At 37.1% G+C, this 20,907-nt stretch overlaps 1 protein-coding gene across 1 annotated transcript; it reads left to right on the top strand.

Moving 5' to 3' along the window:
• Positions 1–1,516: 1,516 nt before the first annotated feature.
• On the top strand, positions 1,517–13,762 carry LOC306855998 (uncharacterized protein; the record flags this gene model as incomplete). The annotated part of the gene is made up of 4 exons (XM_079394957.1): positions 1,517–2,185; positions 10,890–11,097; positions 12,609–12,671; positions 13,704–13,762. 4 exons carry the CDS (start codon positions 1,517–1,519, stop codon positions 13,760–13,762), a joined length of 999 nt encoding a protein of 332 aa, XP_079251083.1.
• Positions 13,763–20,907: the final 7,145 nt, after the last annotated feature.

The raw sequence follows: 20,907 nt of genomic DNA on the forward strand, positions 1-20,907 counted from the left end.
CTGCTGTTCCTGTTGTGCTCCCAGAGGCTGTTCCTGAGCGGCCTGCTCTTAACGTTTTGGCTATCATTCAGCCTGTTATGGCCACAGTTTGTTCAATAAATCTGTTAACACTCACTCTGCATTTGAGTCCTCCCACCAGATCCTTGACAGCTATGGGACCCATTCCTGAGAATAATCTGTTTTCCTAAACTGTTGTGTATTTATACTTCATTTTACTTATTTTGAGCATTGTGTATGCACCTGAGACGGTCAGCATTTTTGAGACAGAGATTTTACATCTTTAAAAGATGTACTTGAAGGGAATGTGTCCCATTTAACTAGTCTATTCTGTTCAAATGGGACATCATCTATATAGCCTTTTGATGAAATCAGATGCTTTGCAGACATGGATTCTGTGCCGTTTTTGCAGTGTAAAGTGTCTTCGAAAATGATAGTGTGATTTTGTCATTCACAATATGTTTTATGTACGGAGTACAATATACTAATACTGGTTTTACCTTTAGAAATGTGATTTGATGAATGTCAGCTAGTTTGATATATTACACTTTTTCTCTCTTTTTTGTTTTTTTTGCTTTACATTTTGCATTTGAATTTGTGGTGTTTTATGTGACGTGTATAAGATGAAGTCATGGACATATGTTCTTGTGACAGCTGTGAAGTCAGTCTAGAAAACACAGCACTGAGATTTGTATACACCCAGAGAGACTCAACCTTTACTCTTCAGGTGATAAACTTTTCTTGTAAACTTGGTATTCTCTGCATAGGCTACAAGAGTAAAGACTTGATTTTTATTATTAATAGAATTTTGTATTATTAATAGAATATCAGCCATTTAATTTTCATTAAACTCTGGAAGTATAGAATGTATTGAAAAAGCACGGTTAAAACGCATTGACTTGCTTGGATTTGTTTCAGTTGCAGTTTAATTATGTTTGTTCTTTTTAAAATGCTAAAACAATGGATATAATGAAACTTTTTTTTTTCTAAGGTATGACACATCTGATAAACAGCAGTACATAAAAAAATAAAAATACTAATTTTGAGAAGTCTGTGTAAACAGTAGACTGTGTGTGTGTACGTGTGTGTACGTGTGTGATTGAGACAAAGATGAGTGTCTTGTTGAGAATATTTTTTAGTCTTGAAGTACATAAACTATGTCTACATTCATGGTTTCTTACAGAATAATAAACCATATGATGCTTTTCAGTATTTTTATGCAGACCATGAAAATATGGTTCATGAAGATATTTTATGGTCTTTACATGTTTCCTTCTTGATCCTCTGGGAATCCATACATTAATTTATGTGCTCTATATTTTTATGGGACTTCAGAAAATATTAAATTTTCATTCAGAACAAATTAGACAGAAACTGCATCCCTATCACTGAAAATACGTATTTAAGGACTGAATCCTTAAGTTTACCTGACATCACTTTATGCTTTTCCCTCCATAGATTATGGTTGCGATGTTATTGCAATTTTTGTGAGGTTTTGAACTGATGGAAAAACAAGGAGATGAATAACGCTACAGTGAACTTCACATCTGAAGCAACTACATACTCTTTGTTTGATGCATTTGGGCAAATTAATGACCTGGACATTTGTACGTACAGCATCAGTCTCTTGTTTGGTCCTCCTACACACTTCTATGTTACATGGCTCATTGTCACAGGAACAGGAAGTAGAGTTACATCAGAATTCTTCAACCTAAATCTCACTTTTTGTGAGATTGGTATTTGTCTGAATTCCTTACTGTCTGTAATTAATTTTTACACTGGGATTTCTCATCTCATGAGATTAGCATGGTTTTTATTAGGGCCATTCATCACTGGTCGACCTCTGTTTCAGTGTCTGATCTGTGTTGAGCGTTACCTGGCAGTGGTTCATCCTGTAACCTTTCTAAAGTTCAAACCTCTCAGATATAAAGTGATCTCTTCTACAGCTGTCTGGATAATTACTCTTGGCTCTTGTTTGTTCTGTATGTTTATTAAAGAGCAATTTAATTTACATATTTACATATTCTTCTACTCGATTCAGTTCCTTCTCTTCCTCTCCATCCAGTTGTTTTGTCTTGTGGCTGTTCTCAGAGCTCTGAAGCAGTCAGGACCAGGAGAGAGATGGAGACAGAGAAATGAGGAAAACCACATGAAGAGAAGAGCATTTTACCTCATTCTAATAACTGCTGTGACTATGACTATTATATATTTACCTTTTATTATCTCAGGATTATTTTTTTTTCTTATGCATTTAGTTATTGCAAAACTTTTTTCTTTCGGTTTCTTATGTTTTACTCTGGCTGGTTTTGTTCAGCCTGTTCTTTATTTGCACAGGGCTGGAAAACTTTTCCGTCTTTGTTCTCCATAAAACATTCAGTTGATTCATTTGACTAATTTCTTTTAGTGAACATTTGACTGTTTTTGTTGTTGTTTACTTTTACTTAGTTTCTACTCAGTGAATATTCATACTCCTTTATGACAATGAAACATGCTGATGTGAACCTATATGTAATTTAATATGGTTGATTTAGAGAGATCATCCACCTCACTGATTTACTTACTGTATGCATATAATTTTGACTGTCTCATTCTACATTCAGATAAACTATTTCATGTGTTTGTATTTATTATACCGTATAATTCTGTGTATGTACAGTATGTGTGTTTTCCAGTTTGAGGAGTCAGAGATTATTTCATTGGACCTGAAATCCCATCACACACATATTCTGATAATAAACTTCTGTAATTTGACAAATGTTAGATATATACATTTGCATAGCAGGCGTTGCACATGTGCAGGCCGGTTTTATGAATGCTGTTTATGTTTTTTAGCATATACATAAAACTAAGGTTAAAGTATATAGTTATATATAAGTATATAGTTGAGGGTCAGATGATAAATGTCTAAATGTTTGGTGAGCAAGTGTCATGTCATAATCAAGTTTGATTGTAGGTGATCAGATCAGATTAATTGCAAAATATAAACATTGAAAACATTGTTATACAACACAATTTTATATTCTTCTCCAAAGACAGGTAGAGGTGATTTATTACACAAACAAATCAACTTTTTCTTTGTCTTTAATCCTTTAATCCTTTAATCATTATATCACGTAAGATGCTGTAAAATTGTAGTTTCATTGTAAATAATGTGTTGTATATGTTGTGATGTGTTGTTATGAATAATGTGTTGTTCAAAAATAAATGTGATTGTTGCATTGCTTCTTGCATATTTTGCGGATGTTGAAAAAAAAGCAAGAAAGCAAGTTCAATATTCTCTAAAACAGAGAATGCAAGGTCAATATTCTCTAAAACATGAGCGGGACTGTGGTGTAGTTTTATACCGGTTCAGAAATGAAATGTGAGATTTGCGGTAATCTTAATTCGATATTGGGATTTGAGAAAAAAACAAAACAAAAAAAATGATAGATTTTTTTTTTTTTAAATCACAGATTTCCTAATTAACTCTTTTATTTTATATATATATATTTTAATTATTGGTTTGTCCAGTGAGATCTGGTTGCAGCATCCTCATCAAACTGAAATGCCCCGTTTCCTTTTTTTCCCCCTGTTTATACAGATGCCTTTTCATAAATATTTGCATTTGCATCTGATGTTTTATGTAATGTGTAGCAGTTGAAGTCATGCACATCATTCTTATGACAGCTTCAAAGTCAGTCTACAAAACACAGCACTGATATTAATACAGTTTACACCCGTATAGACTGAAAATTCACAGGTGACAAACGTTAATCATTTCTTGTTTCAACTCAATAATATTACATTTTGCTGTGAATATTATGTATTGTATAAGGTTTATGAGCATGTAAGATGGTTTAACTTTCAAATGAAACTACTACTTACATAGACCTACTTATCAATTTTAAGATTTGTAAAACAAATAAATAAATAATAATAATTATTATTAATAATAAATCAATTATTATTATTATTAAAATGGTAAGCCATTTAATGGAATTATAACAAAACATTTACAAAAAGTTTTTTTTGTTTGTTTTTTTGTCATTGAGACTAATAGTGGAGTATTAAAGTGGCCTGCACTGAAATTACCTGCACTATTAGATATTTATTTTAATTGTATTATTATTGAAACATTCATGATGTGTGGAATTACACATTGTTAAAAATAATACATTTAATAGTTTTGGGGAAAGTTGTGAGTTATATTATTATTAATATATATATATATATATATATATATATATATATATATACGTATATATAGGGCTATTTATTTCTTGAGTTTCTGAGCTGAGAAGACAAACAAAGAGAAGATGAATAACTCTACAGTGAACTTCACCTCAAGTGAATATACAAACTCCACAACTCAGTCCCATTGGACCACTGGACATTTGTCTGCTTAGCATTATTTTGCTGTTTGGTCTTCCTACACACTCCTATGTTACATGGCTCATCATCACAGGATCAGGAAGTGGAGTTGCATCAGAGTTCTTCACCCTCAATCACTCTGTTTGTGAGATTTGTAACTGTCTGTTATGTTTCTTTGATACAATGAAAATTTTTTTTTCATGTCTCAAGATAGTATCCGATTTTGTAAAAGGACTAGGCATCACTGGTCATCCTCTGTTTCAGTATCTGCTGCACTGCGGCCTGGATAATCACTCTTGGATCCTGTTTGCTCTCAATGTTCATTTCAGAGAATATTACAGCGCACACACACACATTCTTCTCAACACGATTCAAGATTCAAGATTTTTATTCGTCACATACACAGTTATACAGAGTATAACCAGCAGTGAAATATAGGTCAGGTCCGCTCCAAGGACAGTGCAATTATATAGTATACAAATACTTAAAATAAGAAAAGTAGAAAAAATAAAAGAATAAAATAAAATAAAAGATAAAAAAATATAAATATAAATGTGCAGGTCAGTATGTTGTTGACTTAAATAGAAATATAAAAGGAGTGTGTAAAAGAATGTGCAAAAAAGTTGTAAAGGGTATTTAAATAGCAGCAATATGAGGTAGAAAAAATTATGAATAGTTTATTGATATAGTGATATTTACATGGAGTCAAGTGATGTTATTACACAGAGTTAGAGTTTAGGAGCCTGATGGCCTGGAGGAAGAAGCTCCTCCTAAGTCTATCAGTTTTTGCCATCAGGCTACGGAAGCGCTTACCAGATGGAAGCAAAGTGAATAGATGGTTACCAGGGTGACTTGAGTTCTTGATGATTTTGACAGCTCTACTTTTGCAGCGTTTGAGGTAGATGTCCTGCAGAGAGGGGAGAGCAGACCCTGAGATGCGCTCAGCTAAGCGCACAACTCTCTGTAGTGCTTTGCAGTCCTGATTGGAACTGTTCCCATACCACACTGAGATGCACTGAGTCAATACACTTTCTATGGTCCCTGAATAGAAAGTTCTCAGGATTGCTGGTGATACCCTGAATTTCTTCAGCTGTCGCAGGTGGTACAGTCTTTGCCTGGCTTTCTTAACCTGTGTTTGGATGTGTGTAGTCCAAGTCAGGTTCTCGGAGATGTTTACACTGAGGTACTTGAAGCTACTCACCCTCTCCACAGGGGTCCCACTGATCATAAGAGGAGTCTAGGGCCGCTGCTGTCTCTTCCTAAAGTCCATGATCAGCTCTTTAGTTTTGCTCACGTTCAGAGAGAGACAGTTGTCCTGGCACCATGATGTGAGTCTCTCTACCTCATCCAAGTATGCGGTCTCATCATTGTTGGAAATGAGGCCCAGAACCACAGTATCATCAGTGAATTTGATAATAGATGTGGAGCTGTGAGAGGACACGCAGTCATGCGTGTAGAGAGAGTAGAGCAGGGGACTCAGGACACAGCCCTGTGGGGCTCCTATGTTTAGAGTGATGGAGTTTGAGGTGAACTGGCCAACTTTCACCACTTGAGGTCTGCCGGTGAGGAAGTCTTGAATCCAGTCACAGAGTGAGGAGTTTAGGCCGAGGTCTGTGAGTTTAGAAGCCAGCTTCATGGGGACTATAGTATTTGAAAGCTGAGCTATAGTGAATGAATAGCAGCCTTACATAATTCCCATTGTTGCTGTCCAAGTGTGTGAGGGAAGAGTGGAGGACGTGAGAGATGGCATCGTCAGTAGATCTATTGGGGCGAAAGTAATAGGGATGGAGGAGAAAATGTGGCTCTTAACAAGTCTCTCAAAAACCTTCTATGACTATAGATGTGAGGGAAACTGGGCGATAGTCATTCAGGCAAGAGGGTTTATTGCTCTTAGGCACAGGGATTATGACAGATTTTTTAAATGAGGTGGGAACCACGGAGGTAGCAAGGGACTCATTAAAGATGGAAGTGAACAAACCAGCGAGCTGATCAGCGCAGGACCTCAGAACACGGCCGGTTATCCCATCAGGTCCGGCTGCTTTCCTGACGTTCACTTTCTTTAGTGCCCGCCGAACCTCATCCTCCGACACGGTGACTACAGGATTATCGCTGCTCTGCCTGCTGCTTCCTGACGCGCTGGACGGCAGAGTCGCGCTGCCGCCGTTGCAATCGAAGCGGCCGTAGAAGATGTTTAACTCGTCGGCCAGCAGCGGATCTGCTCTCATCTCTGCGGAGGATTAGTTTCAGAAGGCACAGATGGTCCTCAGTCCCTGCCACATCCGTCGAGAGTCATTGAGCTGGAAATGAGACTCAATTCTCTCTCTGTATCGGTGTTTGGCGGCTCTTACTGCGCGTCGGAGAGCATAGCACGATGCTTTGTACTCGCTCACATTCCCGGTCAGAAGATCCTCATTGTAAGTGGCAGTGCGTGTGTTAACCGCAGCACGGATTGTTCTGTCCACCCACGGTTTCTGATTGGAGAATGTCCTTATAGTTATTGTTTCTGTAGCTTGCTCTGTTAGCGTGTTTACAAAGCTTAATGCTACATCCGTGAACTCGCTGACGTCAGAAGAACTCGCCCGGAACATGTCCCAGTCGACGTCATCAAGAGCCGACTGTAGCATAGCTTCTGAGTGGGAGGACCAACGTGTCACTACTCTCTGCACCGGGGGATCCTGAATGAGCCTTTGTTTATATTCTGGTGTGAGGAAAATGGCGGCATGGTCCGATTTGCCAAAAGCCGGTAGTGAGCTGGCTTTGTAGGCATTCTTAAACTGAGAGTAGCAATGATCCAGTGTGTTTGGTCCTCTAGTTGGACAAGATACATGTTGATAAAAGTTCGGCATGACCTGCCTGAGGTTGGCTTTGTTAAAGTCTCCCGCGATGATAAAGGCAGCATCAGGATATTTGTTAATGTAGCCGCTGAGCACATCATGAAGCTTAGACAAAGCCAATCCGGTGTTTGCCTGTGGTGGAATGTACACAGCAGTAACAATGATCGATGAAAATTCCCGAGGCAGATAAAATGGGCGGCAAGTAATGGAAAGATGTTCCAGATGAGGCGAGCAGGAACGCGACAGAATGGAGATATTCCTGGGATCACACCATTTCTTCTTAATCATGAAACACACTCCTCCACCCCTGGATTTACCGGCCTCTGCTGTTCTGTCCATCCGTAAAACAGAGAAGTTATCACGTGGCATTACAGAAGTGTCCTGGAACAGGTTAGTGTAGCGGTTTCCAATATCCAAAAGTGTTTCTTTGTTATAGGTGATCAATGCCGACGTGAAATGTGTAAAAAGAGAAAGTAGAAGTAAGTAAAAAAGTAAATAAAAGCAAAATCTAAGCGGAGCCACCTGGACGGCGTCCGAACACAGTGGCGCCATCTTGTTTTTTGTCTTGTGGCAAAAAACAAAAGATGGATCAAAAAACAGTACCTCTTCTTCCTCTCCATCAATTTGTTTTGTCTTGTGGCTGTTCTCAGAGCTCTGAAGCAGTCAGGACCAGGAGAGAGAGTGAGAGAGAGAGAAGAGGAAAACCACACGAAGAGAAGAGCATTTTATCTCATTCTAATAATTACAGTAAGCATGAGTATTATATATGAGCCATATATAATAATAATAATATTTTCTTTCATTTTGACTCAACACTTTATTAGGGAACTTTTTCTTTTAGTTTTATTTGTTATATTCTGGCTGGTTTTGTACAGCCTGTTCTTTACCTGCACCGAGTTGCAAAACTCTTCTGCTTTCCATAAAACATTAATTTAGCTGTTTCATTCTAGATTCAGACGCAATCTATTCTATGTAAATGGAGTGGTTATTTGCTGGCATTTTTCCAATAAATTTCTTCATTGCTAATGCAGCACTGGCATTTTTGCATTGATGTAAATGAGGTGTCGCAAGCGTTCAACAAGGATTTTTTTCACTTGGAATGCTTAGAGGCTTTTTTTCTGTTTCTATGTTTACCCACAAGGTGATCCATCTTTAGCAAGTTTATGTTTGCTTCTAATATTTTCATATCTGGTTCATGCATATATATATTCTTGCGACAGCTGTGAAGTCAGTCTACAAAACACAGCACAGAGATTTATATACATCCAGAGGGACTGGACATTCAGTCTTCAGGTGACTGTTGACATAATTGTTATGTGTGATAGATTTTCTGAAGTCATTTAATATTTGATTGCATTTGTCTTGTGTTGTTCAGTTGCTTGGGTATATATATTGTATAGAATGACTCACTTTGGTGTATGGAAGTGACCAGCTGTGTTATAATGACTTAAAATTTGATATTGAATATTAATATGTTCTATAATATAACCTTTAAATAGTTAACAAATTAAACTTGTTTCATGAAATCTGATTTACATTTTCACTTGAATTAAATGTACATTTAATATTTTAAATAATTGCGTATACAATTACATTTAAGGAACTTTTAAAAAGAGAAGACAAACACAAAGGAGATGAATTACTCTACAATGAACTTCACCACACCTGAAGCATCTACAAACTCCACAACTGATTCCTTTTCGATAGTGGACAAAATTAACATTCTTCTGTACAGCATCAGTTTGCTGTTTGGTCTTCCTACACACTGCTATATTATATGTATAATCATAATAGGAACTAGAAGTGGAATTCCATCAGCGTTCCTCCACCTCAATTTATCTATGTGTGAGATTGGTAACTGTCTGAATAGCTTGCTCTATGTACTTGACAGTTGGTTTCCACATCTCAAGACATTAGCTTGGTTTTTATTAGGCCTAGCGTCACTGGTCGTTCTCTGTTTCAGTGTCTGATGTGTGTTGAGCATTACCTGGCAGTGGTTCATCCTGTAATCTTTCTGAAGTACAAACCTCTCAGATATAGAATGTTCTGCTGCACTGCGGCCTGTATAATCACTCTTGGCTCCTGCATGTGTTGCATATTTACCATAATCTCACACTACATTGTATATCTGTAGTTCTTCTCAATGCAGTTCCTCCTCTTCCTCTCAATCCAGTTGTTTTATCTTGTGGCTGTTCTCAGAGCTCTGAAGCAGTCAGGACCAGGAGAGAGAGGGAGAGAGAGAAAGGAGGAAAACAACATGAAGAGAAGAGCCTGTCATCTCATTCTAATAACTACTGTGATCATGATTAGTATTTATGCACCATTTTCTATATCAGGATTATTTGTCATTTTTAGTCAACAGTATATTAAGGACCTTTTTATTTTGGTTTTATTTGTTTTACACTGGCTAGTTTTGTTCAGCCTGCTCTTTATCTGCAATTTGTTGGAAAACTTTCCTGTCTTTACTTTGTATAAAACATTGTTTTGTCTTACCAAGTTAAATTACTGAACCTTTTTAATAATATTTGGCAGGAAAATTGGCAAGATTGTGCAAGATGACTGTCTAAATTGTTAGAGATAATATTACAACAATCATTTTAGAATAGAATTTCTTTATTGTCATTGTACACAAGATACAATGAAATTGCAGAGCTTCTGTTTTAGGTGCATGGTAATGGACCAAAAAAATAAATATACATGATACAAAGTGATGTACAATTAAAATATTTAAGCTAAGACAAAAGAATAAAGAAAATGAACATAGAAAGAGTTGCTTGTTTATATATAAATAAATAATAATAAGCCACAATTTATCAAAATGATTATTGCACTAATATGAGGAAGACTTCTGGCTCTGAATAAAACTATTAGGAATGAGAATATAAAAAACATTGCACAAAAAGTGAAGATATTTCACTGGAATATAAGGCTGTACTGCACTGAAGGAATAAAGATAGAAAAACATTGCACTAAGAATGGAGATTGCACGGAAATATGATACACAAATACACATATTGTACTGAGTAAGATGTCAGTGTATGTGAGTGTTCAGTGCATGTGTGTGTTCAGTGTGACAATAGCTCTGGGGAAGAAGCTGTCCTTGAGTCTATTTGTCCGTGATTTAATGCATCTGTAGCGCCTGCCAGAGGGCAGCAGTTTAAACAGGTGGGAACCAGGGTGAGAGTGGTCTTTTCCAATTTTCTGAGCTCTGCTGAGGCAGCGGGAGTTGTAAAGGTCCTTCAGACAGGGAAGAGGGCAGCCAATGATCCTCTGTGCAGTGTTAATGATCTGCTGTATTCCCTTTCTCTCTGCCTCAGTACAGCTACAATACCATACTGTAATACAGTATGTCAGCAGGCTCTCCACTGCAGAGCGATAGAAGGTCTCCAGCAGCTTCTCCTTTAGGTTGTTCTTCTTTAACACTCTCAAGAAGTGAAGGCGCTGCTGTGCCTTCTTGATGATTGCTGTGGTGTTGGCTGACAATTTGAGGTCTGCTGAGATAATTGTGCCGAGGAATTTGAATGTTTGAACCCTCTCTACGCAGTCTCCATTGATCTAAAGGGGAGTGGGGTCTGCCCTGTGCCTTCAAAAGTCAAGGATGATTTCCTTTGTTTTGGTGGTGTTAAGTGTCAGGTTGTTGGCTGAACACCACTCTGACAATCTCAGGATCTCATTTCTATAAGCAACCTCATCCCCCTTTGAGATTAGGCCCACCGCTGTAGTATCATCTACGAATTTGATGATGTTGTTCTGGTGATGGACTGGGCGGCAGTCATGCGTATAGAGAGAGTACAGAATTGGGCTCAGCACGCACCCTTGAGGGGAGCCAGTGCTGAGCGTGTGGGTGGAGGAGAGATAGGGACTGAGTTTAACAGTCTGAGGCCGGTCAGTCAGGAAGTTCCTGATCCAAGTGCAGGTGAGTAAGGGGAAGCCCAGATCTGTGAGTTTGCTGAAGAGGACGTCCGGTATGATGGTATTGAAGGCTGAGCTATAATCGAAAAAAGCATCCTCACAAAGATCTCCTGATGTTTCAGATGGCACAGCGCATTGTGGAGAGCTATGCTATTGCATGCTCAGTCGATCTGTTAGCTCTGTAAGCAAATTGATGTTCATCGAAGGTGGAGGGGAGGCAGGTTAGGGCGATAAAGTTGATTTTGACATGACTTTACTTGAGAGGGCCCAACATCACTAACTCATTATTAACTACCAATATACTAACATCAACTAATGGCTTGTTAAAGTTGATTTTGACATGACTTTACTTGAGAGGGCCCAATCATAATGAATTCACTCTTAACTACTTACTGAACTCAGCTCACGATTTATGTTGTGCTTTCTATCAAACACACATGTTCTAACACAGTATTCAGCCCGGTTAAAAGATGCTGTGTGGATTTTCAAGAAGTCAGAGAGCGGAGGTACAGGATCATCACAGCTGTGTCTGGATGGACAGTGAAGTCTTTCCAGTTTGAGCATTTCTTTAGGAATTGTTCTACAAATGTTCTTTGTGGGTTTTGGGTTTTAATTTTTTATTAATCCGTGTATAAGTCACAATAGGGTGAGTTTAAAGGGAAAGAGAAGGACACAAAACAGACAAGATCAGTCATTAGTGTATTTAGTATTTTCTACACTTGATGAGGAGGATCAACTAATCCATTGCCACCCAATAATGTTTATGACAAAGCTGAAGATGCCAAATGCTCAAATGATGATATTATTAAATTATTTGAATTCATTTCAGAGTATTTCTTATTCCTTCTTAAAGAAGCTGTTTGATTTCATTTACCCATAAATGTTAATTAATGCATTAACTATCAAACATGTAGTTAAGGCCGCCGTTATTCATGCATGAGTCCGTATGACTCAGTCGTAGTTAAGGATAGTTCATAATTAGTTAACTCCTTTAATAATCATTAATATGTGATGAATTAAGTATTAATTTAGGAATTAGTACATGATTATTCATGTACCCTTATTGTAAAGTCTTACCAATATTTGTATATCTGGTGATTTCTGTGATGTGTAGCAGATGAAGTCCTGTACATATATTGCACCAAACACATTAATGATAACTTGTATTTGAATGTTCTTTTTTTAGAGAGATTCACCACCTCACTGATTCATTTGTGAATAAAACCCTTGACTGTCTCACAGACTTAGATTAACTCTGTTCTGGGTAAATGTAGTTGTTATTTGCTGGCGTTCTTTCCCCCAATAAATTGCTTATTGCTAATGCAGCATTGCCTTTTTCAATTTAGTGGGATGCCTCTGTAACGGGAAGTCAGACTCAGTGCACAGGTGAGTTAGAATCAAACAAACAGGTTTATTATTCAGGATGGAGATGACCATAGAACTGGTGAGTATTGCAAGCTTAGAGTCTATAATGGAATTGAGTCGGATACTGACAGTTTTGTTCTCGATTCCCAGGTCGGATGGAGACGATGAGGATCGTGGTGTTTCCAGGAGATGGTGCAACGCATCTTGATGCAGGTAAGTAGAACACACACACACACATGTTGGTTTATGTGGTTTATGGGGACTCTCCATAGGCGTAATGGTTTTTATACTGAACAAACTGTGTGTGCTATTGCCCTACACCAACCCTACACCTAAAGTTAGCCCTCACAGGAGACTTTGTGCATTTTTAGATTTTCAAAAAAACACCATTTAGTATGTTTTTTAAGCCTTTTGAATTACTGGGACATAGGCAGTGTCCTCATAAACCACCTTCATATTGTAATACCTCTGTCATACCCATGTCATTATACAAATTTGTGTCCTCATAAACCACATAAACATGCACACACACACACACACACACGCGTATGGGTGATGAATGAATGACCGTCAGGTGTGCGTGATCAGTATTCCGGTGATTGTGAGCGTTGATTGGTGGAAGAGCCTGGCATGTCCGTGACAGCCACAGAGATTACTTATTTTTTAAATGTCAAATTAAATCACACACAGATACTGTACATACCTTTGCACTCTTAAAAATTTGCATCGTAGATTGTAAATGTGTTGCAGCTGTACAGGCCGGTGTTAATATTGTTTAAGAAGATTGATGTTTTTAGCTTACTAAGATTACATAACTTTTTTCCAGTCTTATTACTGAAATGAATGTTTAGATGATAAATGATATTCAAATGTTGCTTGGTGATAAATGTTAAATCAAGATAAGTCAGCAAATTACAATATGAGATAAAATGTGAAAACTCACAATTCTGTATAATTTTCTAAGGAGAGGTATTATTCATAATATAATGAAGCCACAAACTTTTCTTAGTCTTCCCTGTTTTTTCTGTGCTGCAATATAACTCATATGATGGTTACAAATTGGCCCATAAAGTCTCATTTGTTTGCATAAACGTAAATGAACTGTTGTATGCAGCCAACATGCAATTTTCCACTTAGAACTAAGATGCATTTTTTTTCCTGTTCCTATATTTACTCATAATTCTAATATTTTCATATCCGGACTTATTTTCATATCTGGTTCATGCTCTTATATTCTTGTGACAGCGGTTAAGTACAACACAGCACAGCTATTTGTGGACATTCACTCTTCAGGTGGTTGTTGAGATCTACTTGTTATATGTGATAGATTTTAACATTTGTGAAAGAGGTAAGAATGTGAAAGCCGTTTAAGGGAAATATAAACAATCTGTATGGAATTGTCATGCAAGCACAGGCTAAGTAAAACACTACTTTATTTGAATTTAAACAATCATTTCACATTCTGAAGTCATTTAGTATCGAATTGCATTTGTCTTGTATTATTTAGTTGCTTCGGTATTGTGTTGTCCTGACTCACAGTGGTGTATGAAAGTGCATTATAATGACTTGTAAATGTTTTCTGTTTATTATCAAAATGTTCCTTTTAATATAAAATTGTATGGAATTTCAAATTGTTTGTAAACCTTTAGACATTTTCATGCAGTCTGAATTACAGTTGCACTTCTTTCTTACCGTTGATCACAGAAGCTGTATTTTCTACATTGAGTTTTTTAACTGAGAAGACAGACACAGACAAGATGAATAACTCTACAGTGAACTTCACGACACCTGAAATATCTACAAACTCCACAACTCTTGCCTTTTGGTTAGTGAACAGACTGGACATCTTTCTGTACAGCTTCAATTTTCTGGTTGGCTTTCCTACACACTCCTATGTTATATGGCTCATTGTCACAGGAAAAGGAACTGGATTTACATCAGGATTCTTCATCCTCAATCTATCTGTTTGTGAGATTGGTAACTGTCTGGAAAGTTTGTTCTATATACTGGATAATTGTATTTGGTTTTCACACCTCACAACATTAATATGGTTTTTATTAGGTCTAGGTGTCACTGGCCGTCCTCTGTTTCAGTGTCTGATGTGTGTTGAGCGTTTCCTGGCAGTGGTTCATCCTGTAACCTTTCTGAAGTACAAACCTCTCAGATATAGAGTGATCTGCTCCACTGTGGCCTGGATATTTATTATTTGCTCCTGCTCGTGCAGCATGTTTAGTTTCATCTCAAATATAGGTTATATATATACATGGTTCTTTTCACCACAGTTCGTCCTTTTCTTCTCCATCCAGTTGTTTTGTCTTGTGGCTGTTCTCAGAGCTCTGAAGCAGTCAGGACCAGGAGAGAGAGGGAGAGAGAGAAATGAGGAAAACCACATGAAGAGAAGAGCATTTCATATCATTCTAGTAAATACTGTGACTATGTCTATTATATATATCCCATTTATTATCTCAGGAATGTCTATCATTCTGACACAACAGTTTATTAAGGAACTTTTCTCTTTTGGAATTTTTTGTTATATACTAGCTGGTTTTGTTCATCCTGTCCTTTTTCTGCACCGAGCTGGAAAACGGTCCTGTCTTTGCTCTCCATAAATCATCAAATTGTTCAATGTTAAATTACTGAACCTCAAAATATGTTTACAATGCGAGCCTTTGACATTTAGTCTTATAGAAATGCACCATGAATGTGTTTTGTTTGATATAGTTATTTGTTTTTCCAATCATGCAACATTGCCAGAATTTTGAGGCCACAATGTATATGAAGAACAATAATGAGATAAGAGCTTGCTCAAGTACTGAGGGACTAAACCATTTAGAGTTTTGTAAGTAATCAGCAGGATTTTAAAATGCATGCAATGACCAGCTGGAGTTTGTTTATTAAGCATACAGGGCAACCACCCAATAAAGCATTACAGTAATCTAGCCTTGAGGTCATGAATTAACTTTGACACTGAGAGCATATATTGTAATTTAGATATATTAATTAAAGATGGAAAAATGCAGTTTTACAAATGCTAGAGATGTGGCTTTCAAATGAAAGATTGCTACTAAATAGCACACCCAGATTCCTAACTGATGATGAAGACTTGACAGAGCAGTCACTGAGTGAGTGTTAGAGATTATTCTAGGTTATTGTGTTTTTTTTTTTTTTTTCAGGATTTAGTAGTAGGAAATTGCTACTCATCCAAATATTTATATTGACTATGCATTCTGTCAGTTTTGTGAATTGGTAGTGTGGCAATGCGGAAAATCCGTGCCACAGGAATCATTTTACTTTCACTTTGTGTGACTGGGGTGGAGTGTTTCAATTAACAGCGGAAGGAAGTAGGATATAAGGAAGCGTGTCATACCTGAGGAAAAATTGCGTCATCAGTAAGGTTGCAGTAGTAAGAGCGAGTGGACGGCATACAAAGTGGAAAGACTGACGCTTGTCGAACTGTTGTTCCTGTGAGCGATGTCTGGTGCGTCGTGAAGTTCACGTGACTTCTAGCGTTGCACAGCACGATCATCTGCTTTTAGTAAAACTGTTCGGAAGACAAGTGAGGGCTGTTTATCCACCTGTCCTGGTTTCTACAAAACCTGCAACACTCTCCAGTTGCCTTTATGACTGCAAACTTGCGTGACGCAATTTCTGCACGGATTTCAGAGTGAACCGAACTGCTGAACTGTTTGTTTGTTTGTTTGTTTTTGTTTTTTATTTTTTTTCTCTCATGGATGTCACAGAATAAATCTTCCCCTTGTGAACAGAGTTTTTTTCTTGGACTTTGTTTTGTTGGTGTTGTAAATTAGTATTGTAACAGGTGGGCTGTGTTTTTTTGCTATCCTGAGTTAATTTAAATTTTGTCAGGGTTAATCCTGGCTGGCGCCCGAACATTTCTTTTTAGAGCTTATCTAAGATAGGGCGGCCACCACCGTTACAGTATGTTTCGTCAGGCTGAAAAGAAATCTAGAATATAATTTGTGTAACAGTGAAAACTAACACTGTTTTTTTTTATTATTATTCAGTAATAGTAAACATTTTTGCTGCACAAATTATGCATTGCATAAGGTTTATGAGCATGTAATATGGTTTAGTGATTAAATAAAATATGGTTGAAATCTGCTTGTCTTAAGTGATGGATTTTGAAATTGATGTGTGACCTATTTATGGTGGAAATAATAGAAGTGATTAAATAGCTCATGTACTAAGCATAAGCTATGAAATAATAACAGAACTGTATTTGTTAAAATATAATTACATAATGTTTAAGTAATATTTTATTGGATTGTGTTTCTCTTGTATGCTATTTGGTTATTCTGGTGTAATATAATGCAGAATGACTCTGTATTAAACCTGTAATGATAGACTGTAATTCTGGAATGTTTCCAATTATTTGGAATTATGTGGAATTACAATCTGTTTGTAATTCTTTACATTTAATGGTAAACACAAACAAACAAAAATACTAACATCAGTATTATTTCTAGTCTTAAATACATTCGCAATTCTCTCTTCCTCTAGATCACAGTTGTATCGTTATTTATAAATTATTTGAGACATCTCAAACTCTGCAACTCATTCCATTCAGTTCCTGAACAGTCTGGAGATCTGTGACTTAAGCATCAGTTTGCTGAGTTCTTCAACCTTAGTCTCTTTGTTTGTGAGATTGAGTTGACAGGACCAGGCATCATTGGTTGTCCTCTGTTTCAGTGTCTGATGAGTGTTGAGCGTTTCCTGGCAGTGGTTCATCCTGTAAGCTTTCTGAAGTACAAACCTCTCAGATATAGAGTGCTGCACTACGGTCTGGATAATCACCATTTAGAACATAATCTTTTATTTGTTCTCAATGTTCATTTCGGAGAATACTACACTACACACGACTCTTCTCTACACAGTTTCTTTTCTTCCCCTCAGTCCAGTTGTTTTGTCTTGTAGCTGTTCTCAGAGCTTTGAAGCAGTCAGGACCAGAAGAGAGAAAGAGTAGAGGAAAACCATATGAAGAGAAGCACCTTTTATCTCATTCTAATAATTACAGTAAGCAGGAGTATTATATATGCAACCTAGTCTCATGGCATTTACGTACCTGTGTGTACTTTTTAGCGAGACACGAAATACGTTCCAATAACTACATATTACTGCAGTTTCAGTTTCCTAAAGAAACAAACACTAGAGGCAGTAAAACTCTGACACCTCACATTTACTAGAGTTTTGATTAATAAAGCATATTTTTTGGACAATTACTTTAAGAATATCATGTTACGACTTCAAAACAATATTAATATGCTGGGAGATTTGAAAACTGATGCTTTTGAATGTTAGCATCGCACATATCCAGCCTCGTATCTATGGGTTTTCATAGACGGAAAGTTTGTTCGGTAGCTCACGGAGTAAGGAGCCATACTTAGAAGGCGAGGAGCTCTGGTTTGAAACCTGTGTAACTACGGTTCGACAAAACAGTTAAAATCTGCATAAAACGAAGTTCAAATGGCACGGTTGCATCAACAAATACATTTTTATACCAGTTTTGCATTTGTAAACACTATCGGGTAGGTTTAGGGTTGGGTTTGGTGTAGGCCATATTTCCAACACGATAGAGCATTAACTTTTAGGGACAGACCCCGGATATTTGAATTCTGAACTGCCTCAGTATGTAGGCTACCTGTAGCAACATAATAAAAACACAGCAATAAGTATCTATATCAACATAATAAAAACACAGCAATACGTACCTATATCAACATAATAAGAACGTGCCAGGGTTCACGTATTTAACCTGTGTTTTAGCGCCACTCAGTGGACATTTCTCTTTGAAACTGCGGCGAAACGTGCAGTAAGGTACGTAAAACGGTGTGCACAGAGATACGTATTTTTATGAGACCAGGTTGCATATATGAGTCATATAAGAAAGAGTGTTTTACAATGAACGCTGTTTATGCGGTGGTCAGAGATTTAGCGATTCTGAATGGATCCGTATATTAAAGGCAGGTGATTTAGTGGTCTTTGGCGTCTCCCTGTGGTCCTGTTTGGTATTGCAGCTTGACTTGTGCTAATTTGTATTGAAAACTTTTAATTATTGATTGATTGATTGATTGTGGCACCATACATACATTGTGAATTATTAAAAAGTACCGGCACTTCTTTTTTTCCACTTCAAGCACTGCATGTACTTGATCACTGGTTTTCAAGTCTCAAGACATTAAAATATGTATTATTAAGACTAAGCACCACTGGTCGTCCGCTGTTTCAATGTCTGATCTGTGTTGAGCGTTTCCTGGCAGTGGTTCATCCTGTAACCTTTCTGAAGTACAAACCTCTCAGATATAGAGTGATCTGCTGCGCTGCAGCCTGGATAATCACTCTTGTCTCCAGTTTGTCCAGCATGTTTACTATAGTCTCATGTAACTTCTTTATTTATGTATGCTGCTACTCACTACAGTACTTTCTCTTCCTCTGCATCCAGATGTTTTGTCTTGTGGCTGTTCTCAGAGCTCTGAAGCAGTCAGGACCAGGAGAGAGATGGAGACAGAGAGAGGAGGAAAACCACATGAAGAGAAGAGCGTTTTATCTCATTCTAATAACTACTGTGATGATGTCTATTATATATATCCCATTTATTGTCTCAGGGTTCTCTTTTATATTTATGCAAAAGTTTAATGTGGATTTTTTTCCTTTAGGTATGTTTTGTTTTATTGTGGGTGGTTTTGTTCAGCCTGTTCTTTATCTGAATCGGACTGGAAAGCTCTCCTGTTTTTTTTGTTTTTTTTTTCTCTCCATAAAACATTACTAAGTTAGGGTTAGGACTAAGTTCATTTACTGAACAGTTTATTTTAAATATTTCATTTATTAGATACTGTTTAGTTTGAAATATTGAATTTCTGGTGGAACATGTTCAGGTAATCCATCCAATAATTCCACCTCTAGAGGAAGCCATATACTTTACATAGCTGTCTCTCACTTCTGTCCCTTGACAGTTTTGCAGGATCCCTCCGCCACTGCAACTCCTCACTCTTGGATGATTTCTATCCCACCCAGGGTTGGGCGGAGAAGTCCAGGTTCAGGCCAAATTTTGAGTTGAGCCAAATATTTGTTCTTTACCCTATCTGATTAAATAGGTGTGAATTTGTGAATTATTTTATAACACTGTAATCTGAAACAATGTCCTTTAATGTTCTTTTTATTTATAAAGATCATCCATATTTATTTATACATATACTATTTGACTTTGACCATCTCATTCTGCATTCAGATAAACTCTATTTTGTGTGTTTAATAGAGAAGGTTTGCATATATTTTCCAGTTTGAGGATTTTCACAGAGATTATTTAATTTGACCTAAAATCCTACACAAATACTGCATGTCTTTAGTATATATATTATATATAGAGAGTGATGTGCTGCACTGCGTTCTGGATAATCACTCTTAGATCCATTTTTTTTTGCATGTTTAGTTTAATTGCTAATAGCTATAATGTTCTTATAATAAATCCAGTCCAGATATGTCAGTAGACCAACCCAGCTTTTTATTTTCTCTCCAAAAAAAACAAACAAACTTGACTTCCTCTCGCTCCCTATCTTTTTCCTCTCCCTCTTTCCAACCCCTTGTCCTTGCCTGCTCCCTAGTGTTCTTTAACACAGTATAACAATTAAACATTACAATAGCAATCATGCATATACATGGTTCTTCTCACTGCAATTTCTCCTCTCCATCCAGTTGTTTTGTCTTGTGGCTGTTCTCAGAGCTCTGAAGCAGTCCGGACCAGGAGAGAGAGGAAAAAATTGGCCAAAAATCACATGAAGAGAAGAGCATTTAATCTCATTCTAATAACTACTCAGAGAACAGCTATTATATATGTGTCACTTATGGTCTGTGTTGATTTTGTTTTCCCCATGTTTGTTCCTGTTTCCTTATTTGGTCATTTTCCTGTCCTTGTTTAGCTGTGTGTGATTAATTATCCCTTTTATTTAAGTTCCTGTCTGTTCAGTTAGTTGTCCTCTGGTATACTCGTTACTCACGGTGGTTCTGTGTGTCAGCCCTGCCTTGTCTTGCCCTGATGGATTGTATTATAGACTGTTTAATTTGAGTTTACTCCTCGTCTCGAGTGCCTCGTTCCTCCCCGTTGTAGGCACTCGAGACAAGGAGTAAGTTGATGAAGGAACTCTATTCTTTTAGTTATGTTTATGTACTGGCTGGTTTGGTTCAGCCTGTTCTTTATCTTCACCAGGATGGAAAACTATCCTGGCTGCCACTGTTCCCCATAAATCATGTTTAATTTTACCAAGTACTAAATAAAATGAAACATTCGCAAGTAAAATTATTGACTGTCCCATTCTAATTATATTCTGTGTGTTCCTAAACGTAATTGTTACAAGTAGATTTTTTTAGCCTTTTTTTTTTTGTGCATTAAAAGTAAATGAAGTAATGTAGGCATTTGACATACGACTTTCCGCACATA

This window comes from Barbus barbus (genome assembly GCF_936440315.1).
Source record: "Barbus barbus genome assembly, chromosome: 36".
NCBI classification, from domain to species: domain Eukaryota; kingdom Metazoa; phylum Chordata; class Actinopteri; order Cypriniformes; family Cyprinidae; genus Barbus; species Barbus barbus.